General features: G+C 38.5%; 4 protein-coding genes across 5 annotated transcripts in view; 3 read left to right on the forward strand and 1 right to left on the reverse strand.

The window, feature by feature from the left end:
* LOC105213072 (uncharacterized) overlaps nucleotides 1-9,176 on the forward strand; it is a 28,247-nt gene extending 19,071 nt beyond the window's left edge. Inside the window, exon 9 of the mRNA XM_029040854.2 lies at nucleotides 7,253-9,176. Within this exon, the coding sequence (XP_028896687.1) occupies nucleotides 7,253-8,993 (1,741 nt within the window). The 3' untranslated portion in view covers nucleotides 8,994-9,176. The remainder of the gene's footprint in view (nucleotides 1-7,252) is intronic.
* A 266-nt stretch (nucleotides 9,177-9,442) lies between these two features.
* Nucleotides 9,443-10,710, reverse strand: LOC105213049 (RNA-binding protein 7). The gene has a single exon (XM_011185573.3). It carries the CDS (start codon nucleotides 10,599-10,601, stop codon nucleotides 9,852-9,854), a length of 750 nt encoding a protein of 249 aa, XP_011183875.1. The 5' UTR covers nucleotides 10,602-10,710; the 3' UTR covers nucleotides 9,443-9,851.
* A 316-nt stretch (nucleotides 10,711-11,026) lies between these two features.
* LOC105213048 (uncharacterized) lies at nucleotides 11,027-12,081 on the forward strand. Its single transcript, XM_011185572.3, has 4 exons — nucleotides 11,027-11,187; nucleotides 11,256-11,380; nucleotides 11,432-11,538; nucleotides 11,600-12,081. The coding sequence occupies exons 1-4, from the start codon at nucleotides 11,139-11,141 to the stop codon at nucleotides 11,979-11,981; spliced, it is 663 nt and encodes a 220-aa protein (XP_011183874.1). The 5' UTR covers nucleotides 11,027-11,138; the 3' UTR covers nucleotides 11,982-12,081.
* A 262-nt stretch (nucleotides 12,082-12,343) lies between these two features.
* LOC105213047 (nipped-B protein) lies at nucleotides 12,344-19,078 on the forward strand. Of its 2 annotated transcripts, XM_029040843.2 has the most exons (4): nucleotides 12,344-12,479; nucleotides 12,532-13,824; nucleotides 13,894-17,037; nucleotides 17,115-19,078. In XM_029040843.2, exons 2-4 carry the CDS (start codon nucleotides 12,781-12,783, stop codon nucleotides 18,969-18,971), a joined length of 6,045 nt encoding a protein of 2,014 aa, XP_028896676.1. In that variant the 5' UTR covers nucleotides 12,344-12,479; nucleotides 12,532-12,780; the 3' UTR covers nucleotides 18,972-19,078. The 2 variants fall into 2 exon arrangements, with proteins under 2 accessions (XP_028896676.1, XP_011183873.1); XM_011185571.3 differs by having other exon boundaries at nucleotides 12,532-17,037.
* The last annotated feature ends 8,582 nt before the right edge of the window (nucleotides 19,079-27,660 follow it).

Below are 27,660 nucleotides of genomic sequence, written 5' to 3' on the forward strand. Positions count from 1 at the left end.
GACCGGCCATTTTCAAATGCCACACGGACTGTCACTCACTCACTGCCACGACGAAACGAAACTAATACCCTTCCGTAACAATGAGCAGAGCGGGTGGCGAACTCGCCGAAAGCTGGCAGGGGCTGCATAGTGGTCACAGCATGCCTGTGGCACACCAATTGTGTGACCGCAAAATCACGCATATAATGAAATTAACACAAAACAATAGAAATCGTCCATAAACAATAAGTGAGTGCAGAGTGCATGCGGAGGCATAGCTTTGGTAATGTCAAAAATTAGAAATGTTTGACCCAGAAACATGAATAAATGAAGTGAAATTAGAGCAGCCGTGTATAAAAGGCGACTTTTAAATGCGTTTAGGGGTTGTGGGCGGCGAAGAGGACGCTTGGACGGCAATCAAGGGTATTGGCATGCATTTATGTGGGTTTGTTTGTGGTTGGGGGGTAAGAAGGAATTACGTTGCGTGTGAATAAGAAATGTGTTCATTGCGTCTATATACTCGAATATGAATGCAGTCAAAAGTGTTCTTAGGGTACAAAGTGGGTTGTGGTAGTCACTGTTGAGAAGAAGGCGGTAAAATTGAGAAATTGAATGTTTAATGAAAACGAAATGGATTCAATGTGGTAACGTAAATATTTTGTTTTGTATTGACGTCACGTCGACTTTTTTATGTTAATACCTGGATAGATATTGAAGTTCTGCCTTTAAACACTCCACAAGTTCTTAACACGACTTTATACAGCTCTTACTCTTTTCTTTTTCACGAGAGAAATATAATCCCAAGATTGATATTGACTTAAGAGAAGCGGTCGTCTTTTAGGGCCCTGGTCCTACGGACTCATCACGACTGAGTCTTAACCTCGTTTAAGATTATGAATCATATCGTACGCTGTTCGGAGACCTGAGTGGACCTTCTATAGTCCGCTCTGAAAACGAATCGTCAGTAACAAGTAGCTTGGTCCTTGACTTTGAAAGCGGAAATGACTCAAATTCCAATTACTTTAATATTTTTTTATGTTATGAAATCTATAATCCTCTCTCTTGTATCTATAACAACAATCATATCCGCATAAAAGTAAGAGTCGGTTTTTATGACCTGAAAGCCATGTTTCAAATAATCGTTTTACTAAGTGCGTTAAAAAATGCTTAAAACACATTAGAACTCACACTTAAAGACTGCTTTCAAAGCGTCGAAGCAAAAGAAAAACCCCTAAAATGCGTTAACAGCTGAGTCATAAAAGGAAAAGTCAGCTCGAACGGAAATTCAAAAGTTGTAAATAAGCAAAAAGAGGGGAATAAGATACGTCGCCAACAGCAAGACGATGGGTTTTATGAACATAACACTCTTCGAGCGCAACAACAACACCTATTTATAACGCCAGTGTAGTGAATTTTCAAGAAAGTGAAATACAGTGGAAACATTGCTGGCCTTTCTTTGTATTTCCCCACCGCCACTCCACTGCCAGCGAAGTAGGTGTTTCTCAAGTTTTCGCGTTGACCACTTGAACTCTACCTTTTAAAGCGTTTTATATTTTACCGTTAAAAACTTGAATGGCAGCTGGTAAATGTGTACGTGTCAGGTGATGTTTGCCAATGGGGGTAAGAGTGCTTCGGCGGTGTTGGCGCAGGGCAAGAGCACGCAACTGTGATGAACCTACCCCACCACACAGGTCAGTTGTACAGTGTCGCAATGCGGTTTGGGTAAAGGATTAATTTATAATTGAAATTCGAAGGAACGATTCATAATTTGCATCAATATTTTCTGATCATTAAGTTCGAAAAGCTTTAATCAACAAAAGTTGAAAGCTTTTGGTTTTCCAAATTTAATTTTGGTCGATTGTAGTGTAGTGACCTGATGAGAGTTGTTATCTGTGCTCGATTCCAGTTTACGACTAATACCAAAATTGATTTTAATAGCAGCCCCTTCACAGCAAATCAATGGAGAACCTCCGACTGCATATCTGTCATAAAAAGCTTTCACCAGCGGCATAGAAAGCTTCCTCAAGCTTCTGATGGGCTTTTCCGGAACTTTCATTTGATGGATGGTATCAAATTGAGCTCGGCTAAATATCTATTAAATCAGTTACTTCCCAGCAAGACAAGGGAAAACCTCCGACTTCATATCTGACATAAAAAGCTTTCCCAAGCTTCAGATGACCTTTGCCGGAACCTTCATTTCATATATGGTATCATGTTGAACTCAGCTAAATATCTAATAAAGCTGAAGCAAAGCTTGTATCTTCAGAACCTATCCGAATTTCGGAGATAGCTGAAGTTCTTCAACATTTTTTTGATTTTAAGGCCTGTTCCCGATCAAATAACTCGATAATCATTTGCGGCATTCCAAAAAGGACTGTAATTCCAGTAATTAAGTGACATTTTAGATAGTATTACCATTTTAATAATAATTTCTTAATGGCCACAAAGTTTTTACATGGAAGCCGACACCCCTCCGTCTTCTTCATATTTCCCAGAAAACCTCCAAATTGAAAGAACTCATTGAATACCGAAAATTATGCCACAAATATACACTATTTACTGTTAATTCCTTGGCCGGCGAGGAACACTGTGCAAAATTGCCAAAACAAACGAAGCATAAGCCCCCACATGGCCACTTGCTGTGCTGCTATTCGATCCTTCTGACTAAAGTTTGCTCAGCGCAGTTTGCTCAGAGCATGAGAATGCAGAATGAGCACTGAATGGCCGTCACAAGCGAGCGCTAGAAATATGTCCAAAGCGCTGGACATAAAGGCGATAGTCTGCAAAGTTGAGTCGCGGCGAGTGGACGTTCCGACTAGTTTATTTGTCAGCCTACAAGTGAAGTACCGTTGTTTACACAACAATATAAAAGTAGAGAAAGCGATTAAATAAATAATAAATAGATAATACAAGTGACAACAACAACAAGGACTATATATATATACAAATACAACAACATTTGTATGCAGGCGCTTGTGGCACTTAGCGTACAATGACCGCTGCAACGGACACCGCGCATCAACAGTTACGCGTATATCCTGCGAGTCGGACTGCAAGCGAAAGCAATTGCAATGTTAGCGCATAACTGTAAAACAATACGAATAAAACTCAAGTGAAAAGGGTGAAGAAAAAAATGCCAAAACCTTGTCTCGACTGCGATTGTGTAGCGCCCGCGACCGCAGATTGTCTGCAGCAGAACTTTCGCACGGCCAGGGATTATCTGTGGGAAAAAGCCGCGCATACGCGACCGGCGGTTGACCGCCTGCAACGTTTGGTGCGTACCTATTGTTGCATTTGTTGTAGTTATCGGCGTAAAAAATCGATTGGCATAGCCGCCATAACCGATACAGCGCGCGCCGAGTCGGAGAGTGGTGTGGTAAAAGCGGCGGCGGAGGCGAACATGTGCGAGACGGTCGACGGAATTGTGACAATAAAACAGAATAACAATGTGACTTTCGATAGCTGGAAACAGCCGCTCGAGGTGCCACAACTGCTGGCCTACACAGAGCAAACGGATATTGAACAATTGATTTGCAGCGGTGCGGAGCAACAGAACAATAGCACGCCGGTGTTATCGGTGCCGGGCATTACGCATGAGGAACACATGTAAGTTGTGCGGGTGTTGAGTGTGTGGGCGCTGAGTCAAGAAGTATGTCGAAGGGTGGAACTACGAAGAAAAGTTGTTAGATTATCATATAAAGAGAAGGATTAGGGAGAATCAAGGGAGAACCCTCTTTTATAGTTAAATTAAATTAATTCTCTTAATTCTTACTTTTTTCGAGTATATTTCGAAACTTCGAAATTTGTACGTATATAAGTCAGTATATGTGTACTCGCAATCACTGCCTAAACTACAAAGCAAAGCACGTGATTGCATTTGTATGGCCTAAACACTCATTACAATTAATCACGGCAGCACTTTGGCCGAGACTAAGTCAAATATAGCACTAGTAAATAGTACGATGTGTTGAGTCAGTGCGTACATTGTATACACATAATTATATTTTTACGATTGTTTGCTTAAATGTTGTAATTACGAAGCATATTAAACAGTAAAAGCATGTGGTAGTCAGTCGTAAACAGTAAAAGCATGAGCGCGCATAAAAGTATGCTAACATATTTACGAATGTGTATAGGCAAGTGCACCCTGTAGGGAAACTGGGCAGAAGAAATAGAAGTTTAGAACTAGTGTCAGAAATAAGTAATTTAGAACTAGAGTTGTCTTTTGAAAGTTGTTTCATAAATATAGGAGTTGATTTTTCTTGGAGTCATAATTTGAATTTCTCATCATAAAACGGACTAGTCTGAAATTTAACTGAGCTATACTATTTCTTTACAAAAGTTGGTTCATAGAGTGAATACTTGATACAAATCCAAATCTAAATTCTTCCAGAAAATATAAATTTAACTAGTTAGCTAGGTATCCGTTTGGAATTAGTACGAAACTAGTATAATTCTGACCAAATTTTAACAATTGAAATCTCAAAATCTAATAATTGACATCTCGCAAGACATAAAACTGTAAAAAATACCGATTTCTTATATGAAAAAAAAGGCTGTCGGTCGACTAGTTGGATTTGTGGTTCATACTGACTGAGTTTATAACTGGTTGGAGGGTCTTTCATGTAGACATTAAATATCTTTTGGCTATAGTTGCTAAGAAATTAGTGCTAGTACTCACATACATACAGTTTTTGGAAGCTTATTTCCCAATTGAAGCAAAATCTTCCCTATAAATATCTAGATATGTATACGTGAGAGAGAGCTTCTTCTATAAGTGGTACACAACTAGATAATGTGGGGATTTTTATAAAATGCCGTGTCCTACAAGGCGGCCTGCCTTCGAATGGATGATGAATATAATTATAACATTTTTCAAATACAAATATTAAGGGACAGACCTTCTTAAAAAAAGGATAAAAATCTATCATTTTAAGAATGAGGTGATTTAAATGCTTTTGGATGATTCAAACTTAAAAAAAATATATTTCTTAGGTTTACAATACTTTCATTTAAATTTAGTTCTTTTAAAAATGCACTCCTACTAACCTAAACTTAATCCCAAAATTTTACATTCAAACATCAGTGACACACATTTGTTCAATGCTGACTTTACTTAGTCGAATAAATTAACGCCTAAATGTGGTAAAACAAAAATAAATAAGTAATCACATATGCATGTACGTCAGACATAACCTCAAAAACCAAAAAAGGTTACAGAAAAAAACACTTTTTGACCTCATTAGAAAACATGAATGACTTCAGCTGGTTTCCGAAAACACGAAACACAACAAACACGCATTTTTGTATGTAAATTATTGGTAGTGGAGACCTTCCAAAATTAATGAAGTGGAACCAAAGCACTTGTGGCATTTTTCGAAATTGTTAAGTAACTGAAAATGGAGTTGAAAATTGTAATAAAAATAATTTTCCATGATTTGCAAGAGAAAAGAGCACACTTTACATACATATTTACACATACATATTTACAATATATATATGTGGCCTGGTCCATGAAAAGGGAGCTAACGTGCGAAAACTAGTTTTCTGGGAAACAGCTGTTAAAAATAAACAACTCTCATCTTCCATCCGAATCAACTAAAAAGTGAAAATTGATTTTTTGACACCTAAGCCCCCTTTCCGTAGACCAGGTCACATATATATATATATATATATATGTATATGTATATTATATACAAAAGGCGTCTGTTTATGCAAATTCAATTCTCAGGTTATAATTAATTGACTTCTAAGAGAAAGAAAAAATGACGACATACCCAGTTAAAGCGCCTTTAAGTATGCAATAAACGAAATTACGCACTTCGCGCTAAGAAGGCACGTAAAAAGGGAAACGCAAGTGGCTCGATGATGTGGCAAATAGTAAAGGACTGTGCGTGGATTTGCAAGAAAAGTGTTATGTCATTCAAGTGCGTGACTCAAAATTCGATTTTAGCAAGTGAATTTCGACTTTTGACGATTTAATTAGGAAAACACTAATTCCAGTCAGTATATATGGACGGTATATAACACAAAAATTATAAAAAGTGTATGCCACAATGATTGAATTCGACATTTAGAGAATTTTCAAATATTTTAAATGAGAATTAAAACAAAAAAAAAAAACATTCTAAATACCAAGTAAAATACTGATAATCCTTTGGACAGGAGAAGCAAAATAAAATAGTGTTGGGAGTTGTATGTGGAGAGTGAATAGCCGCTATTACGCTCCAATAACTGTCAAATCAAGCAATTTAGCTCTAACGACTTTTATTAAACAGTTGTCAACAACTCAAATAAAGGCACACAGCACAGGACATACAGACATACTAATTGAGACAATTCATTACATAGACAAATAGCTGATGACACTGTTAGCATGGATAATGTAAAAGGGGTAAGGGGTAAGGGGTAGAGGGTAAATAGAAATTGAGAAAATATTTATTGCGTTTTTTATTTTTGTGCTGAGTTTATTTTTGTACTCAAATATGTACGTTTGTATATTTATTAATTTTTCAAATGCATAAAGTTCAATGAACTTGCCACTAATGGGTGGAGATAACGGTTATTTGTGTTAATATGTATTAAAAAATAAAAGATTAAAAAAATGGATATGCAGTGGCGCTCACATACACAAATGCATGTCAGAAATATGCAGGATTACATTAGAGTGCCCTGCTATGCGTGCCACAATGCACTAGACTTAATGACATGGATAGATTTACAGAGACCCATATGTATATTTATACACAGAGTGCATTTATAAATAATTTTTGTTTAAAAATATTTGATAAAATAAAAAAGTTCATTAAAAATTAATCTGAAAATAGAAAATATGATTCTTTTCTTTATTTTTAAATTTTTTTTTATTTTTATATTTTTTTTTAATTTTATATTTTTTTTTTTTATTTTTATATATTTTTTTTTGTTTTAAGATTTTTATCTTTTTTTGGACTAAATTTTGAATATTTTCTTAATTCCTTAAAAATACTTCAATGAGTTTAATAAAGGTCTTTCACTTACCTCTTCTAACGTTCAATTGTATTTTGCTCTTCTGACAACAGCGGAAATTGTTGAATATATTTTTGAGAACAATATTAGAATTTTGAAAATTTGAAATCAACTGAAAAAAATTTGCCACGCAAAAATTGAGACAGAGTTGTGTAAAATACTATAATAACATATAAATATATAAGCAATTACCGTTACAACCGCAGCATTTTATAAGCCACTTTCCATAGAACACATTAATAATTATAACCCTTCTCATTTACAGCAACAGGACTGGTCCGACGGATGGAGAGGCAGCTGTGATTGCGGCAACTGCAATAGCGGACATGCAACAACAGCAAAGTAACGGTTCGAAACAAGCCACACCTGTTTCAAGCAAATCAGTGACATATTCACACAAGTCAACGGCATCGGCGCAATCGGCTGACGCACGTAGCAACGCAAACGGTACATACGAAGGCGAGCGCGACGACAACAACACACAAGCACACAACACGGCTAAGGAGGATACAACGGATAACAGTACACCAATACAAATGGGCGCTTTGCAAGACGCGTGCAGCGATAACGAATCACGCAGTCCGACGCCGGTGAAATGGCGTAGCAATCAAGATGTGCTGCAGTTGGAGGATGTGCAGGATATACTCGTGGGCGATGTCGTTGCGACAGCGACTAATACACCGTTAAAGAAGAATGGCAGCTTGGCCAGTTTACACAGCAAAAGCGAGAGCATTAAAACACAAATCGGCGATACGCCAACAGTGCTGTCTCGCACACAATCTGTGAAGTCGCTGCTAATTGAGGAAGACATCGAGGAAGATAACAGCAGTTTTGTGGTGATGGATGAACGTCAAAGTAGCGACCGAAGAGATCATACGCGTGAAGCGAGTGCAAGCAGTAAAAAAGACGAACCGCAGGCTGCGTATATAAGTGATGCGGATGATGACCATATATGTAAGCAAACTACCGCACCATCACAACCGCAAACACCTGTGCGCTCGCGTCCACAGTCACGCGCACGTTCACCCACCATCGCGGAGATTAAATTGCTCTCGCGTCGCAATTCGATGATCAAGTCCATGGAATCGCTGTACGAACGCCCACCATCGAAGCAGGAGCTCATATTTGATCAAACCAGCACCGAGTCGGGCTCGGCCACTAGCTCACAGCTCAATACCACCATACCGATAAAACCGCAGCACACACCGTTAAAGCAAAAGGCCAAAACTTCACACTTTTTGAAAAATCATCGACGCATTTCACCGGTCAAGCAAGCGATTAAAATGCCACAAGCCGAACTCTATCCGCCCACACTGCAACGTTTCGACAAACCGCGCGATGCTTTGCTGAAAACCTTCGATCAGCTCGACTCAAGCAATTGGGAGATCATAATGCTGGGCCTCAAATCAATGGTGCGCCTGATGCGCTATCACCCGGAGCAATTGGAGAATCAGATGCATATGGTTTGCATACAGCTGACGCGTTCAGTGCGTAATCTACGTTCGCAAGTGTCACGTGCCGCTTGTCAGGCCACCACCGAACTCTTCACGCTCAAATCCAAATGTCTGGAACAGGAGTGCGATGATTTGGTCTGCGCGCTACTGCATCGTACGGCCGATACAAATCGCTTTTTGCGCGCCGACGCCACACGTGCGCTGGAATCAATGTGCGATAACTTAACGCCACCAAAAGTACTAAACATACTCACCACCAAAGGCGCGCTGCATCAGAATGCGCTGGTGCGCACAACAGCGGCAAAGCTGCTGCATCGGCTGGTTGAGCGTCTGGGCGGTGATAAGGTGTACACTATGCCACGCGAAAATCGTGATAAATTCTTTGTGACCGGCGCAAATCTACTGCTTGAGGGTAGTCTCGAGACGCGCAGTTATGCTAAATCGATATTCAGACTGCTCTCCGATCATCCGCAATACAATCGTTTGCTCATTGAGGTGATTCCAACGCGTACATATCGCAATGTGGAGAAGACGCTGAAAAGTATACGTTGAAACGTGGACGCGACTACAAATAAATTATACAGTTAGTTACTCTTAGTAAATGCAACGATACATTTGTACATAAAAGTATATTTAATGTGATTCACAAACGAATGTTTTCAAATACGAATTGCGCTCTGTCACATTAGGGTAGTTATATTTTAATAAAATTATAATTACACATTTATTGATTTATATTTTGTTTGTGTGAATTCTAGAAAGTAGTTTAATAATGCATATCGAGTATGTAAGTAAACACATTTAATAAATTACTTATAATAAAATGCTTCAACGGATATACATACATACAAAATCATTCTTAAACGAATAAAGCAATAGTAAAATGTTATAAACAAAATTATTTCAAAGTAAACACTTGTTTTAATACAATATTTGAGAGTTTCGAGACAGTAATACAGGATACTTATGTTTATAAAAGAATCTAAGGATTAAACGAAATCTTATTTTGAGGTAGATAACACCACCGATGCTTTTTTATTACAATTTATAGTTTATGATGGAGACATATATTACATTTTCATATTTCCACACCATTTTTTATCAAATTCACAAATTCACAAATTTTAAGCAATATTCCAGTCATAAAAAAGTTCTATTTTCACACATATGTATTATTGAATTTTTAATGCATTATACCTACATAGATTGTTTTTAGAGACTAGCTTAAAATACAGAATTACGATTATGCTAATGCTTAGCCGAGTCACTATAAAAATTGCTTGATGAGTTTTAATTTGTTTTTCTGCTGCAAATTGCGATGTTGAACAGAACGCGAAATGCACTTTGTACACAGTATTTCTTTGCATAAACTATATTAACGTGAGCTTCCTCCGGTTCCGCTTCCAATTGTTACCTACGTTTGCGGTTACTTTCGTCGCGGTGTCGGCGTTCGTCACGTTTGTACGGGTGAGCGCGTGAATGTTTATTTAAATGATTGGTCACCCAATCCCTGTCCACATCTCTATCACGCTCTCGTTCTCTATTACCTCGGTCACGACTTCTACTGTGTGGACTGTTGGGCGAGTCCGGTGAGTTCAAACGAAATGGGTTAGAGGTTTGTGGTGAGGTTGATATGTCATTCATAGTTGGATCATAGAAACTTGGATAGCTTGTACTGCGCAGCATGCTGTTATCAGCTGATCGCGACATATAGCGCTCACAATCATTGGGAAACGAACGACGCTTATTGGCGGCCATTGAATCGCCTTGCGGTTTAATTGTTAACATTTTACGGAAAAGCATCAGTCCCGCAAATAATTCTACAGCGTACAACGGTGTGCAGCGATGTGAGTAAACAACAAATCCAAAACCGCGCGTGCGACCACCATTGTCTTTGGGTAGACGCACAGACTCTAGTGGACCTGCTTGTAGGAAAACCTCATAGAGTAGATCTTCTGTAACGCGATCATCTAAATTTCCAACATAAAGCGTTCGTAATTTTTCATCATCCTCATCGTCCGTGTCTACTGTGGTGTCTTCGAAATTTGGCGGACCCAAGTGTGGCGGCCGTTGATTCAGCGAGTAACTTGGCGGTGCCGACATTGCATAAAGCATTTGATTTGCCATTTGGATTGCTGCTATCTGCTGTGCCTGCCACATTTTGCACACGTTTATAAATTTATTTAGCAATACAAAAATAAATATATTAGAAATTTGTTATTGGAAAATATAGTAGTACAGTTGTTTTCTTTATATTTGTCAAAATTTGTTATTTATTCAGCAGAACTATCGACAACACGGATTGTTATCGATAATTGTTAAATGTTTGATGTCAGGTTTGAGTCTTTGCTACTGTCTCAAACACTGCATCATATAAAGATTTTTAAAGTAATAATAGATTGTTATACTTATTCTTAATATATAAGCACATTAAAATGAAAATTGCGCTTATGCTTATTAATGAAATGTATTTTTAAGTTGTTGTTTTATTAATGAAAACTACTCAAATAATTATTTAATTTAAAAAAGTGCCATAAATTATCATTTTACAACCCAGCCGAAAGAACACCCTGTATAATGTATGTAAAACTACTGTATTTTAGTTGTTGCTGTATATACGGTTAGTTTTAAAGTCTATTTAATTAAAACTAGTTAATAGATGCCTCATTTGTAAAAAAAACATTACAATTTATTAAAATGGAGCTGAGAAGTGGTAAAAAAAGTGATTACAAGACATCGTTAATGAGTAGGTTTATTTTATGGCACATTGCATATATGGGATAAAATTACGCTGTTTTTGCCTTTCCATTTAAGATTTAGGACTTTATGAGGATGGAATGAAACTGGAAGAGATGAAGCAAGTAATGCAAGCACTAGAGGAATCGGAGTTAGAATGCGAGACAGTCTTTTTTGAGAACGATTTGGAACGCGCTTTAAAGGTATAATCTCTTTTTCAATAACTAAATTGTTTTCTAATATTTTTTATAAAGGAGAGCGAACTGGACTTTGTTCATATGCAGTGTGATGTCCACTCATCCACCTTAAACAAAACTGATGACAACTGTAATTTCAATATTGTAAGACCATTACCGCAGGGGTATGTTGTATGACATTTTAAATTGTTTTTTATTAGTGTTAAAATAGTTTTCCTTTAACAGACGTAACAACATGGTGCAATATATACCAAATTCAGATGCTTCACCTTTCGATAGCCCCGAAATAGCGTCAGAAAAAATTGTTGTAAGAGCTATAGTGCATCATGAACTTAATTATAGCCCGCCGCAATTGAAATGGAAATTTGAGAAGGATTTACAACACGACTTTCAGACTCCGATCAAAACCTGTCAGCAAAGCGGTAACACTTTGAAAAGGAAGGTGGCGGAGAATGTTAAATCAAACGTGCATAGTATTAAGCGCTCGGGGGTGCTGATAACTTCATCTCCTAAAATACATAGGACTAGTTTGGAAATCCATTCTCAATGTGATTCTGAAGATCTTGATCAAGTCACCGATGATAGTCATTCTGACCCATCCTTTTGAGGAATTGTGTCACTAGATGTTATATAATTTATAGTTTTATTTGTGATTAAGAAAAAAAATGTTTTGTATTGAAAATAAATTAGGTATTTGTAAGTAATAACGTTTTATTTTATTTTTTTCGTTAAAAAAAAAAAACAGCGAATGAGCAATAATCAAAGAGATTGTGTAGCGACAGGGAACGCAATAGATTTTTGAATGTAGAGATCAAAAATACGTTATTGTATTTATAATGTTAATATTTTTGTTTTTTGTATTGTTTTTTTCTCTTTTATGACATATTTGTTGTAAACCAAAACCATAAAGAGTAATGTTAAAGTGAAAAATAACTAATTTATATTTTTTCATTGAATATGAGCCACCCTACATTATCATACGAAAACACTCTCGTATAGTGGTTGGCAACCCAAAGTGATGCTATTTGTGAGGTTGGCAATGCGGCTGTAAATGTCACTTCATTTCCAGTTTTCTTGTGTCAGCTATTTTGTGTCAGCAAAAGAGGTAAAAATCCGATATTTTGTGTGAATTATCTAAATGGTGACTTTTTTTTTAGGATTTAGTGATCACATCCTCAAGTTATGTTTAATTATAAAATAGCGACAAACTATAGCGCAATTCAGCTGCCCTACGAGACAACTTAATATTTGGCGCTGCAGAACGCTGCGCATCGAACGAATGTACACAATTGTGGGGTATCTAAGTCTACTGGAAGAAAGTTGCAATTGATATTTAAGACAGATTAAGATATTTACGCAAAATAGTGTTCTGTGCTAAGGACTTTGTGCAAGATTTAGAAAATAATATGACTGACCCCGATATTCCCAGTGTTCCAGTAACAACTTTGGCTTGTTTGACAAGTTTGTCAGATTTACTAAGTGAACTTCCAGTACCAGACACATTGGCAAGTGTCACTTCATTAAATAAATCCTTGCTTTTTCACACCTTGGTTGCTAAAGAATCCAACAACTTGTTATCTGTGCGCGATGATAATCTAGTAAAACAGTTGGTGCATGCCATTGAACAGACGAACTCTGAAATAATAGAACTAAAATCCCAGTATGCAATCGAGCAATTTGGTACTAATATAAATACGTATCCCGAACTACTACAGGGTATTTACAGCTACAACCCCACAGTGTTTAACGCTAACAATAGTAAAATTAATCAAAAAAATAAACAACAAACTCATCAACAACAACAAGAACAGTGGTATAATGTTGTACACGGGCAAAGAAGTGGATCTTCAACGCAACAGACAAATGATCTGCAACGGATTGAACAACAAACGCCCCTGGATTCAAATAATCCTGCAATATCAAAGAATTTACATAGTGGCAGTTTTCCAACAATGGAAATGACTTCCATTCAAAACAATAATTTTGATGTGCATACTCCGAGAAAACGGAAAAATCAACATCTATTAACAGAACAAAAGCCAAACCTTCCGGTAGAAGAACAAAAGGCTGGCTTTGAAAATATAGCATCTTTCCAAAGTACAGGTTCCTTGCCAACAACGATTAATCCAACAATTTCTAGTAATACAACTGTAAATGAGCAAATCTTAAATCCAGTTACACCAGCAGTTGGGACACAAAATTACCAAAATACAAATTTTACCACCCAAATGCCAGATAGTAAAAGTACAATTACAACTGGTGTATCAAACGCACATCTGCCTGTGAATAACGGATATACCCAACATAGTGTCAACGCACAAGCCTTAGCAACACCATCGTCAAGCGACGTGGGCACTACGCTGAAGCCAATAAAGAGTGAAATTGAATACGACACCGGGAAGACTAATGCAGATTCGCTCAGTAAATCGTCGGAGGTGTCTAATCTTAGGGTATGTATAAATAGACTTAAAGAAAAAGACGCATCTCTCATGCAAGAAAGCATAAAAAAATTTGTAAAGAAATCGCCAGAGTCTGCACGCAAATTTGGATTGATAACTCCACCTGAAATGCAGGCTCCAAAGCAAGAAGTAGAAAAAGCCGAAACCACAACAACAGCGGCGACTACATCAGTTACACCAACTGTACCACCAACTGCACCACCAGCTGTGTTACCTGCGCGAAATGCTAAACAATTAACAACCAAAGCAGCAGAAAACGATGACGCATTTAACTTGATGAAGACGAATGAAAAACCACTCGCTGTAAAGCGCAAACTTCCGCCTTCAGTTGATGAAGTTCCACCCGAACAAATACACTCACAGCCGAAGCTACGTTGCGTTGAACGCATCGTCTCAACACCGTCTGCAAAATGTTCAAAAGACGAAATCTTACGATCACAAACGTATCAGCAATTTATGCGCAATTTGGAGCAAATCATTGAGACGCTGGACGACACAGAAGTTCCAAATTTCGACACCGACGATGTGGACGAGAACATCGAATGTATATCGTCCCGTATGCTTAACATAATGAGCAACGACATTGCTAAGCTAAAAGCCAAGTATGTTTTGGATGTCATACCCAAAAATAAATTGGCGCTTTTGGTCAATTACGCTATGCGAAATGTGTATTTGGCGAAAAACTACTCGGCAGGCCCAGATGATGAGGACGACATCGTGGATGATGAAATAATGGAGAAGATTTTAAACGGCATCGAAGCATGCCTCTTGATTTGCAATATTTATTGCACTTCCAAGGATATTAAGTTCTTGCAAGAGGATAATATTTCGCTTATCATCAAATTCATGCATTTTCAATTTCGCGAAACAATCTTTCCATCATACGATCCCGTCTACACAGTGAAGAGTATGAAAAAGACAGATAATCGTAAGAAATCGAAAATCTATCAAAACTACAACCGCAGTCTGCAATTGCTATACTCCAAGGCCACAGAGCTGATGAAGGTGTTCGTTACGCTTTTCGACAAATACATTTTTGTCGACACTATCATACTACCGCTGTCGACGCTCTCTATCGAGCCATTCTTTGTAGATAATATCGAAACTTTGCAATTTGTGTGTTTGGAATTGGTTACGACACTCTTTCGCAAGGAGGAATACGTTAAAATACGCAGCAGTATACTCGGTGATATACTGACCTCAATCGATCGTTTGCCGTCTTCGAAGAAAAATCTGCGGCCCTTCAAACTGATCAACAATAGTGGGAACATACAGATGGTCACCGCATTAGTGCTGCAACTCATACAGTGCGTTACGATTCTGCCCGATGTCATGAATAGCAATTCGCAGCATAAACGGAAGGCGCTGCCACAATACGGTGATCAGGGCGCCGGCTTCTCCTCGCAAACCGACCGACAAAATATCGATGTGATTGTGTTGAAGAAATACGAAATCGCCATAAGTATAGGTGGCAATTTCCTAACGACGTTCTTAAATAAATGCAAATCGCGGTCGAATGAAACTGATTTCCGTCCAATCTTCGAGAATTTCATCTACGATCTCCTGGCCACTGTAAACAAACCCGAATGGCCATCATCCGAACTATTGCTTTCACTGTTGGGCACGATGCTTGTGCGTTATGTCTCGGACAAGTCTATCGAACAGAGCATACGCCTGGTTTCATTGGATTACTTGGGCATTGTGGCGGCACGCTTGCGCAAGGATGCCGTGGACTCGCGCTACAAAGTGAACGTCATAGACTCGATGATCCGGTATATCAAAGTGGAACAGGAGAAGGAGGGCGACTTGCCATCCAGCAATAATAAGGTCGAATTAAAGGAGGATGAGCGTGTTGAATTTCTGCAGAAAATACTTCTGGACTTTTTAGCCGCCAATGCGCACGTGGATAATCCCATCTGGGATTACGCCAGACACTTTTATTTGACTCAATGGTATCGTGATATAATCTATCAGCGTCGCAACATCAACGAGAGCGCCAAACGTGATACGTCGCGCAAGAAGAGTTCACGTAAGAGACGCACCGAAGCCGATCTCTCCGGCAGTGATAGCAACGACGACAGTGGTGACGACATAAACTTCGAAAATGTCGATAGTCGTGTTGGTGGCGATTGCACCATGGGCAGTCAAGAGTTGAATATGGAACGTTTCAATTTGCTTGATAAACGCAAGCAATGCTTATTGAACAACATAAATCCATACTCAACACTCGGTGATTCCAATCATGCACAACACATCAAAACCTATATCGATTACAACAATGCACATTTGATAGCGCAATATTTGGCCAGCAAAAGGCCATTTAGCAAATCATTCGATGGCTATCTCAAGAAGATTATTTTGGTTGTAAACGAGCCGTCGATCGCCATTAGGACGCGCGCCATGAAATGCTTGGCGAATATAGTGGAAGTCGACCCGATGGTGCTGCGGCGCAAGGACATGCAAATGGGCGTGAACCAAAAGTTCTTGGACGCCGCGATATCGGTGCGCGAGGCGGCCGTCGATTTAGTGGGTAAATTCGTACTGAGCAACGAAGAGCTGATTGATCAGTATTATGATATGCTGTCAACTAGAATTCTCGATACGGGCGTGTCGGTGCGCAAGCGCGTAATCAAAATTCTACGCGACATCTGCATCGAGTATCCGACGTTTCAGAAAATTCCAGAAATTTGCGTCAAAATGATACGACGCGTCAACGACGAGGAGGGCATACAAAAGCTGGTGACGGAGGTGTTCATGAAGATGTGGTTTACGCCGTTGCATAAGAACGACAAGGACGGCATACACTTGAAGATCAATCAGATCATCGATGTGGTTAATATCGCACACGACACGGGCACGGCGTGGTTGGAGGGACTGCTGAACAGCATCTTCCAGCCGAAGGAGAGCGCGACCAAGGGCGATGACAGCATGAAAGACACATTGCAGAAGAAGACGGAGCCGCCGGCTGATATACTGCTGTCGTGCCAGCAGCTGGCCGACGGTTTGGTGGGGCGTCTGATCGAACTGGAGGACACCGACAACACACGCATGTTGGGCTGCATAACCACATTGCATTTACTGGCGAAGGTGCGTCCCCAACTGCTGGTGCAGCACGCTATAACTATCGAGCCCTACTTGAACATCAAGTGTCACCCGACAACGGCACCGAAATTCATTTGCGCCGTGGCTGATATACTCGAAAAGGTACATATATACATATAACATTTCAGCTTTGTGTGTCTTTTGTTAACACTTTTGATGTTGTTGTTGTTTTTCCGCAGGTCGTGCCGCTTGTTAACAACGCAAGTGAGTCATTCTTGGCTTCGCTCGAAGAGCACTTGATGCTGTTGGTTGTCTCGCTGAATCAGGCGGTTGTTAAGAGTTGTGTGTCATGCTTGGGTGCGATCGTCAACAAAATAACGAAGAACTATGCTTTGATAAGAGATTGCTTTCAGAAGTTTTATCGCATTTTAGATCAAACGCGCAGTCAGATAATGCAAAATCGACAAATTAACAATTTAAGTGCAGCTATACGGCGTAGCCTCTTCACCATCGGCATACTGATGCGTTATTTCGATTTCAAATCGAAAGAGGTTGTGGGCGCCACAAACGGGCTGTCGCCCACCATATGCAACGATGTGTTTGAGTGTCTGATGTTCTTTGCGCAATATCAGAATCCCGATATACGCAAAGAGGCGTTGATCGCTTTGGGTTCATTTTGTGTGATGAACGATGACTATCTGACCAATACGAAGTTGAAGCGTTACTACTGCGATTTGTTGCTTTCAGAGACGAGTGATGCTTGTTTCAAGATTATTAGTTTACGTAATATTTGGATATATCTGACCGAGTCGGAGATGAATATGTTCAATAAGGAGAAGGATTGGGATAAGCAGTCGAAAACCGAGGATCTGAAGGAGATGAACGATGTGTCGTCGGGTATGTCGAGTCGCATCATACAACTGTATCTGCAAGAAATCTTCGAATGTTTCCTAAACAGCGATGACAATGTGCGCTTGTGGGCCGTCAAAGTCATACAGATTGTGTTGCGGCAGGGCCTTGTGCATCCTGTGAAGACTGTGCCATACCTAATATGCTTGAGTACAGATTCGAAGCTTGAGTCTGCGCACCGGGCCGATGCCTTGCTGAAGGATATCGATAAGATGTACAACGGGTTTGTGAATATGAAGGCACAGTTAGGTTTGCAGTTCAGCTTCCGTCTGCAGGGTATTTTGCAGCAGCACAGTAAGAATAGTAAGGGTGGCAATAAAGTCATACGTGGCTTTGTTAAAAGACAAATGGACACCATGCCGACGGCGTTAAATGACTTCTTGTACACACTGCTGCGTCCGATAAAGACGCAACGGCGTGCGCTCGTGCAGACGATCGTGAAGCAATTTGACGATCAGAAAACTTCGCTACAGCAGATGCTGTATATAGCGGATAATTTGGCTTACTTCCCGTATGTGGTGCAGGATGAACCGCTCTATTTAATACATCAAGTCGATTTACTCATATCTATCGTTGGTACTAATTTGCTCACAACATTTAAGGAGAATCTTAAACCTAGCGTTAATGTAGGCGATGTCTTAGAAGATGACGACGATGAAGATGATCCCGATATACTGTTCAAGCGTTTGCCCGAGAATGCATTCGAAATGCAAAAGTGCATAATGTCGGCACAGGCGTGTATGCTGTTGCTGATACTGAAGGATCATCTAAAAAATATGTATAGTTTAACCGATGGTAAAATATCAAGGTACTCACCTTCGGAACCCAAGTTGTACGAGAAGGCGGTAGTTCGTAAAACTGTATCAGATTTTAATCCTAAAACAACAATAGATATTATTAAGAAACAGCAGGAGTCGAAGTCCGCTTCCAATGTTGCAATTAGCCAAGCCAGTTTGAATGATGACGAACGTATGGATTTGGTTATAAAATATTTAGATTTTAAAAAGTTAATGCTTAAACTGGATCCCGACGATGAGGATTCCGAGGACGAGGGTCGCAATAAATCGAAATTAAATTCAACAGCTAACACATCACTGCTGAACTCGAGTTCGGCTAGCGCAAATAAGTCCACAGATGACAGCTGTTTAGATGGGGATAAATCAATGAAGCAGGAGAATTTGACTTAATTAAGTTTTGTGACTATATAGTAAGATGATGCGTAATATAATGAAAATATATATAATCATGTACAAACATACTTTCATAAATAAACACACAAAAAAAATTCACACAACTTGACGCATAATGCTTGTGTGCAAATGTAACGGGGATTTCCACAAGCAAAATATATGTAAATATAAATACCGAAAGTGGGAACGAATGTGAGTGGCATGTAAGGAATGGTATTGTCTGGATAACTGTTCATTAAATAATTTCTATTATAGAAATATCAAGAAATCCTCAATCAAGTCCGTTGCAGATGCCCAATCATAAAGTTATTTTTTCCACCAAATAAATCTTCAAGATTATACAATGTCAATTATCATATCGTGTTCGTCACGTCGAGTGTTCGTTTGAATCCCGATTTAGTTTGAAACATGGCGAAATGAAATTAAAGAAAATTCTCAACAGGTAAGGTCAACTTTATTAGTAAGAAATACGAGTATTGGTCAATCCTTCAAGAACTAATGCAAGGAAATTGAAAGATTCTTTTAACTTTATTTGACTAGTCTACCAACAAAGAACAATCATCCCATCTCAAATCTATTCCTTTTCTAGTAGCAAGATTGTTAAGGTCTTACTATTCCACACTTTCACACACCACTTAAGCTTAGTTTAATATTAAAATGGTTTCTAGATCACACAGAGAACAATTTTAGTGTAGTTTGATCTGTAAAAATTCAAACAACGTTGGTACGCGCCAGTCTCTTGAGAAATGTTGCTGTATATAGTTTATTGACAGTTATAAATACGAAACGTATTCGGTTACAAAGACTTAACTAACTTACGAACTTGTTTCCGTTACTTTTCAAAAGTTCAATTTGATCAATGAATTTGTTTTTAAAATGTATCTACCCTATTGGATGCGTCATGACGAATTTTTTAAAAGTAACGTCGAATTCGTAATCCGTTATACCGAAAACCTTCGAGTTACACGCGAATCCGATTAATTTTTCAAAAAAGTGTCCGGCATGTTGGATCCACCACTTTGTATATTGAAAAACCGACACCGGATTCGTAATCTGTGAACTCGAAAATCTCCGAATAAGAAGTTACGAGCGAATCTCATGATTTTTTTTATAAAAGCATCCGCCATGTGGGATCCGCCATTTTGAATTTTTAAAATCCGACACCGGATTCGTAATCAGCGACTCTGAAAACGTCCCGAGTGATGAGTTTTAAGCAAATCCAATAAATTTTTCGAAAAATCTTCCTACTTATAGGATCCGACGTTTTGAATTTTTAAAATCCGACACCGGATTCGTAATCTGTGACCCCGAAAACCCCCGAGTGATGATTTTCAAGCAAATCCGATGAATTTTTCGAAAAAGTGTCGGCCATATTGAATCCGTCATTTTGAATTTTGAAAAGCCGACAACGGATTTATAATCAGTAACCACGAAAACGTTCCGAGTGACGAGTTTTAAGCGAATCCGATGAATTTTTCGAAAAAATGGCCATATTGAATCCGACGATGGCCAAAAAACATCCGAGTAACGAGTTTCAAGCGGATCCAAAGAATTTTTCGAAAAACGTCGGACATATAGGATCCGACATTTTGCATTTCGAAAAAACCGACAGCGAATTCGGATTCAGTGACCCCAAACACATAAAATCACACAGTCCTCTAGATCAGAAATTTTTTTGTGTGGTTGTATTAATAATGGTAAGATTCTAAGAGAGAATCTGTATTGAGGGACTAAGTAAGGTTATGTTGTACTCTTTTTTGTCACTATTGATAATGTTAAACGTTTAAATAGGTATTTTTGGTATAATAAATTAATAATATAGCAAAAAAAAAAAAGAATAAGTTCCACAAACATGATGAGAGTTCCACGGAAACGTTGAAAGGCGCAATTATTCATGAATATATACATATGTAGGTATGTATATAAATATATCAACTTGCAGTTAGGGATTACAGTTTTTAAAAATACAGTGAAATCTGAAAAATACATTTAACGAGAGAGATAAAAATAGTAACGTAGAGCAACAATCAACAATCAGAAATCCGTTATATCAATCGAATAAGACCCATGACACCGCATTGCAGCGCAGAGCAACTCGCAGCCAGCAATACAATGTGTGTGTCCGTATGTATGTATGTACTTGGGTATATGAGTGGGCAGGTGATGTATGTGGGTGTTGAAGGCCAACGGCGGCAGCATGCTTATTGATGTGGAATGAAAAATAGCAGGGCATCAAATATAAATGTTGGCGACAAAACTGCTTTGCCGCAACGACTACAGCCGCGCAGCATTGCGTACGGCAGCCAGCGCGGCGAACAATCGACAGGGAGGCGGACGGAGGACGGAACGCAAATATGGGTGTTGGTTTAACGAACGGAAGCACTGTCGCGCGCACATATAAAATTAAATCAAATGGGTATTTAAAAGGTTTAAATCGTGTTTTCCATGCGGACTGAAAATTGCCGTAAGCCGAGTCGAGCAATGATTAATACAAGTGATTGCTTGGTAAGAGTGAGTACACACACACACATACAAGTGGAGCGATATGGCGGAGGCGTGGAGCCATGCGACAATTTGGGCGCTGTAATGCAAGCTTTTGGGGGACTGCTGGCTTTGAGGTTGTTGGTGTTGTTGTTTTTCTTGGCGTTGAACTTTCGCGGCATTAAAAAAGTGTGGGAATAAACTTAGCGCAGTAAATTCTTGCTCAAATACATTCAAATATGTAAACAACCGTGGGCGTTCTGCCATTGCCGCTTGCGACTTTGTGACGATATTTATTAAATGCAGCAGACCCAGTAGGAAAAATGTAATATTTGCCTGAATTAACCATTGAAATTTACATTACATCGTACAAATAACGGTAATTTCGCGGAGTGTGTCAGTTTCTGAACGATAACAAATGTCAGTTTAGGTTCAAATTCGCTTTTTTTCTCTCTCCATCTGTCTTTCTCTTTCTGTCTTTCTATCTCGCTATCTCTTTTTCTCTCTCCATATCACTATCTCTTTCTGCCTCTCTATTTCTGTCTCTATCTCCTTATCTCTTACTCTCTTTCTCTGTCTCTTTCTCTCTCCCTATGACTTTCTCTCTCCCTCTCTCTATCTCTCAGATAAATTTTTTTCAGCATTGGTTTATCTAGTATTGTAAAGTGAGAAGCACTTTTCTACAGGGTCCACATACATTTCCACCCCCTACTCGGTTCACCCTGAAGTGTACACTCATACATTTCCACCCCCTACTCGGTTTACCCTGAAGTGTACACTCATTTAGCGTTTAGCCAAATTAAATGGAGCGCAATCAAGCAACTGTTACGCCCACTAAGCGATAGTGCAAATTATTACGCTAAATTTTGAGGTTATTTCATAAATTCAAATGAAATAGGTCAAAAAAGTATAATTCCGCCAATTTAAGCGCCCAACGCAAAGGCCAACGGTGTTGATTACGACGACATGGTGTAGAGCACTCTCCACACGCTGGGCAGCCGCCGCGTAAATCGGACAATTGTGTCACAAAAATGTGCGCGCGCTCACATTACACATTTGAATTACGCACAAAGTTTGGCCATATTTCATCAATTATGTGCGTTTGACGCACTCGAGTGCACATTAAGCGCATGACTTCCTCACTTCTGACCAGCGGAGGTCAAATGCAGAAGCGAGTGAATACGGTACAAAAGTGAGAGCCTTGTAATGGAAACTATTTTGGTTCATGGGCTATATATTATCAGTATTAGAAATGCCTTGAAGTGTTTTAGTTTGTAGGAGAGTCTTTATTGCAAGCCAACGGCTATGACTTGACTGACCTTGGTCTACTGTTTGCTGTCTCTCTTTCGTTGTTATTTGAGACCATCTGACTGTTTACTCAAATAATGAAAATGTTCTTCTAAATATCAGTACCACATGCTCTCTTTCGCAATTCTTCACGAAGCCATAAAAATTCTGCGCTTCGGTACCCTTTATGAGTCTGGAATTGGTTTCTTAAAATGTTATTGTTGCTGAGGGTCTTGAACTCGATTTAAAAACATTTATTCAAACATTTTATCGCCGATGAGTTCTCAAAAGCTACTCTCTTTAAGAGAGTGAGAAAGAGAGAAAGAGAAAACGAAACAAAGTTAGTTGTAGAATCATTCTTGAACATTTAATGCATTTTTTTCTCATTTTCTATTTTTTTTAACAAAATACTAAACACTCATATCTCGAGATACAACAACGGCAAATCAGTTTGGAGTGGTAACAGCAACTTTCTGATAAAAACCAAAAAAAAATTGAAAACCCAAAACTAGATCCAAACAAATTAAATTCAATGCTGCTTGTCCACATGGAATGGAAATGGAAATAGCAATGGCAATGGAATGGGCGAAAACCGAAGTTTAAGTGCATTCGTAATTTTATTGTTGGTCAAAACTTTGCCAGTTTTGTGTGTGGTTGCACTTTGCCACCATGCCACTTTGCCAAAGTGTCATGTTCAACACCGACGCAACAATACCGCAGAGTCTTTGCAAAAAGACACCAACTATCAAATCGAAAGCGATGTGCTTTGGGTAACACCCAAATGCATCCACATACAGATAGTCATACATATTTATATATACATATACTGAGCGCCCTGGTTTGTGACTCTATGTGTGTGTGTGAAGAAATGAATAAAACTTTTTGACCGCATTTAAACGGAAGTGAAGTGGTTAAATAGCGACAACGATGGGTTTTTGCTATCTGAATAGCGTTTATACATACATATGTATATGTATGTATGTATGGATGCACGAATATCCATGCAAATGGAAAATGCAACCGAATGTTTTTTGTAATGAACGTAATTTATGTCTTTGAGGTAACTATTTTCGTCTGTTAATCCTTTCTTATTAGTTGGTTTCGTGGTTTCGTTTGAAATAAATCGTTGTCCCGTTAAAATGTAACTATTAATCTGGAGTTAAGTATCCCAGGCGGTCGCTGCCATAAATGAGTTTTGCTTGGTTCAAGCTTTCTAAAGCTCTTTAAGACAGTTTTTCCTTCATTCCTTCCTCATTATTTCTCGTATCCATCTCCAGAGCTAATCTTCATGAAATATTGCTAGTATCACTTTGAAGAAATACATGAAAATGTAGAGTGGATTCCATGTATTTTGTAGTTAGAAATAACCTCTAAAAGTTAGTTGTATGAATTTATGAGTAATCGGTCCATTGGTTCGAGATCGATATATCCAACACACTAGAGATACCAAAAGAATATGTGTGTATGTGATTGGCGTTGCAACGGTTTAGCCGGTTATAGTCGAATCGACAATAGTGCGCCACTACTCTCTCTCCTTCGCAGTCCGGCGCCAGTTGGAGATCCCAAGTATAACCAGGTCGCTCTCCACTTGGCCTCAACAACGGAGTGGAGGCCTTCCCTTCCTCTTATTCCTCCGGCGGGTACTGCGTTGAACACTTTCAGAGCTGGAGTGTTTTCGTCCATTCCGACAAAATGACCTAGCCAGCGTAGCCGCTGTCTTTTTATTCGCTGAACTATGTCAATGTCGAAGTACCAAAAGAATACCTTGTACATATTTGGTTATCCGAGAGTTCTATATAAAGTGGGTGGGAGTTCATTCTGAACTATATTTGGCTGGTCAATTCGAGGTCTTGCCTTGATATGCGACAAACATTAATGAATCGCGGCTCCATCATTTTATTCTGGAGCTCATATGACCGTCATTCGAGTGAATTACATGCGTGGAACTAAATCCAAAATGTAGAAAGAAACAAAGTGTATAACAAAATTATGGAGTCTTCATTTTCGGAGACGAATGGCATATTTCCATCGATTATATTCAAAAGTGAACCATCAATAGCGATATTGGAACATTTGAAGAACGAAATCTCGGAAAAACGGGTCAATTTGAAGAAAAGAAGGAGTCGTATCGTCAAGACAACGTCACGAATTAATTAAAATTGTATTAAAATTTTTTGATAGGGCTTCGAATAACTTCCGCATCCACAATATTCTCCAGATCTGTGAAAAAGAATCTTGTTTTCTTTAAAAGTGAGCCCACCTGGTATATAGTATTGAGGGAACAACACTTGCTTTTTCTCATTTTTTCTCTCATATCATTAAATTATTTTTCGCTTAAGCACACGAATTGCTATAAAAATGCTTAAATCCCTACAATTTCCCACACTCCGAAAGCAAATGCACATAATTATTATCATTTTTTCACTACAATTTTTCTCCACAAGCACTTATCCAAAAACCCTTTCATAACAGTGCACAGAAATGTCCTCCAAAGCCGCTTTGTGGCATTTAATGTGCGCAAGCATTTACTTTTTGCCGAATTCAATGCACTTGAATTTACATATTATAATCCCGTGTTCTATCACAAAAGTGCTCAGCCACTTATTACTGCACGACCACGCCCCGCGCCTCCACCCCCGAGCGGCATAGTTCAAAAGGGTTTATGAATAGCTGCTGCGACCTGTAAAAACTTTTGAGAGCCACTCGCCATAAACGTTCGGAACGACGGCATACAAAATGTTTACAAAACTAAAAAGTAAAAAAAAAATAAATAAAATTGAAAAAAAAACAAAAAGAAATTTCGAAAATAAAAAAGCAAAAAAAAAAGTTCAAATATATAAATGCAAATTATAGCGTACGAAATTATTTAGTGAATGGCTTAAAAATGTGAAATTGAAGTAAGAACTGCGCTCAGCGAAATAAAAGCAAATTGCGGCCAATAAGAAAGAAAATAACAGTAAACGTGGAAAAACAAAAACAAAAAAACGAAAAAACGAAAAACTTTAAACCGACATTGTAAAAAGTTGACAAACGCAAAGCGAAGCAGGAAGTTAAGTTCAGCGCATGTCAAACTGCCACTTAAAGTCATTGCTGCTGTGCGTTGCGAGGCTTGCAGATGCTTGGAGATGCCAAAAGCAAAAAAAGTTCTGGCAAATAACAAGAAAAAACAAAAAAATTTACAACAACAAATAACAGCTTGTTTGCTGCTTACCCTTTGCCAAGTGCGACTTTTTGCATTTCCCTCTCATCTCTTTTTGTTCGCAAGCTTCTTTTGTTGTTGTGCTTGTTCTTGTTTTTTCACTTTGCCTCCGTCTATTGTTTTATGCTGCGCGTTTTCTGCGCGCCTTTCATTCACTTACTTGCAACCATATTTTTATAGTTTTGCATATAATTTCATTTAACTTTTCAATTGCAACTGCAACAATTTCGTAATGCTGCTGCTTCTCTGCTTTTTTCATTAAAGTTTTCGCATCGCCTTTGCCCCATGCCGCTTGCCGCTGCTCCAGCTGTATCCTGTATGTAGCTGCAGCTGCAGCTCGAGTAGTGGCTGTATTGAGTTTTACACTTTACTTTAGCGTGGCTAAAATGTACAGTTTGTTCTAATAGTTTTAGTCATATAACGGTTGTTTGTTTAGAACAATTTTAAATACTCTCTCTGGACTCCCTCGTCTGTACTGCATACGTCGCTTGTGAAATAGTATCTATATATGACGGGTCTTAGAAATTTTCAATCGACTCTGAACGCCTTTTCATGGCAAAAATATTGCTTGAAGTCCATCAAAGGTCAAAGGTCGACCGCTATGGATAGATATAAGATTCCCACAACAGTCATTTCTATGTAATCGGAACGGTTCCCAACTTTCATCCGGCCAAGGACTGCCAAATCGACAATAAATGTTGTAAATTTTTTGGTATAAAACGGAAACCGTAAGATCAGATTTCATTGTTGAAGTTTTAATCCTTATGTTTTACTAGAGTTATGATTTTTTATATAAGACTAAAAATGAGGACATGAGGACTATAAATGAGGAAAATTGGAATATGAAATTATATTTTATTTGTAATGAGCTATTACGACCTCTAGTCTTTGATGTCTGTTGTCCTTCTCTCTGATTATGAAAGCGTTGGGAACACTCAGAGTTCGATTCCCTTGTATATTTCTAATATTTTGTTCTTCAAGCCGCTGCACACGCTCCTTACTCGACTCTCAAGCGCGTACTTGGGAGGTTTGGAAATTTTGATCAGCAGGCAGCTGCGAGCGCTCTTTCCTCGACTCTCTGGCACGCGATTGCGATGCGAAGAGAATGATTAAGATTCTTCATCACGGGTCTTTTTGATACCCTCACCTGGAACTATTTTTTTTTTGAGTTTGTTCAATAAAAATATACACAAAAATCTTTCCCCTTTATAAGAGTAGTATAGATTAAAAAAGTTAATATAATAGCCTCATATATCGATTAAATTATATAATATATTGGTCAATATCGAATCATTGTCGGTACCGTATATTAGTTAAGCCGTTCTTTGGTATATCTTCGCCTTTCCAATTGACTTTTATATATGTATATCGGTTAGCAAATGACATAAGAGACTTAATAAAATTATGTTGGAAGCTTTCTTACATAATTTTATCATGAATAACCCAACAAAACACTAACTCTTTTGTACGTCTTATCTATAATGCTAATCCTTTACATCAGACCATTGGAAAATGTGAAATTTTGGTATGATATTGAAATATGAAATTTAAGATAGAGTACCGACTACTGTTCGTTGAAATAAATATTTTAAACTCTGCAAAAAATATTTCTTTCAGAATGGCTTTTGTTTTATGGAACACACTGTTCCATCGCCTTTACAAGCATATGCTTCGTTTAGACTTTCCGTTCGCCTTTAGTTAAATTTCTACAAGTTTTTC

This window comes from Zeugodacus cucurbitae, chromosome 3 (genome assembly GCF_028554725.1).
Source record: "Zeugodacus cucurbitae isolate PBARC_wt_2022May chromosome 3, idZeuCucr1.2, whole genome shotgun sequence".
Lineage (NCBI taxonomy): Eukaryota > Metazoa > Arthropoda > Insecta > Diptera > Tephritidae > Zeugodacus > Zeugodacus cucurbitae.

What these genes read in the sequence shown, in the direction of transcription:
- LOC105213049 (XM_011185573.3), bottom strand. Translation starts at nt 10,601, where the DNA reads ATGTGGCAGGCACAGCAGATAGCAGCAATCCAAATGGCAAATCAAATG.
- LOC105213048 (XM_011185572.3), top strand. Translation starts at nt 11,139, where the DNA reads ATGGAGCTGAGAAGTGGTAAAAAAAGTGATTACAAGACATCGTTAATG. An exon ending in TTACAAGACATCGTTAATGA is followed by an intron (nt 11,188 to 11,255) that starts GTAGGTTTATTT and finishes TTTCCATTTAAG; the next exon opens with ATTTAGGACTTTATGAGGAT. An exon ending in GTAAGACCATTACCGCAGGG is followed by an intron (nt 11,539 to 11,599) that starts GTATGTTGTATG and finishes TTCCTTTAACAG; the next exon opens with ACGTAACAACATGGTGCAAT.
- LOC105213047 (XM_011185571.3), top strand. Translation starts at nt 12,781, where the DNA reads ATGACTGACCCCGATATTCCCAGTGTTCCAGTAACAACTTTGGCTTGT. An exon ending in TGGCTGATATACTCGAAAAG is followed by an intron (nt 17,038 to 17,114) that starts GTACATATATAC and finishes GTTTTTCCGCAG; the next exon opens with GTCGTGCCGCTTGTTAACAA.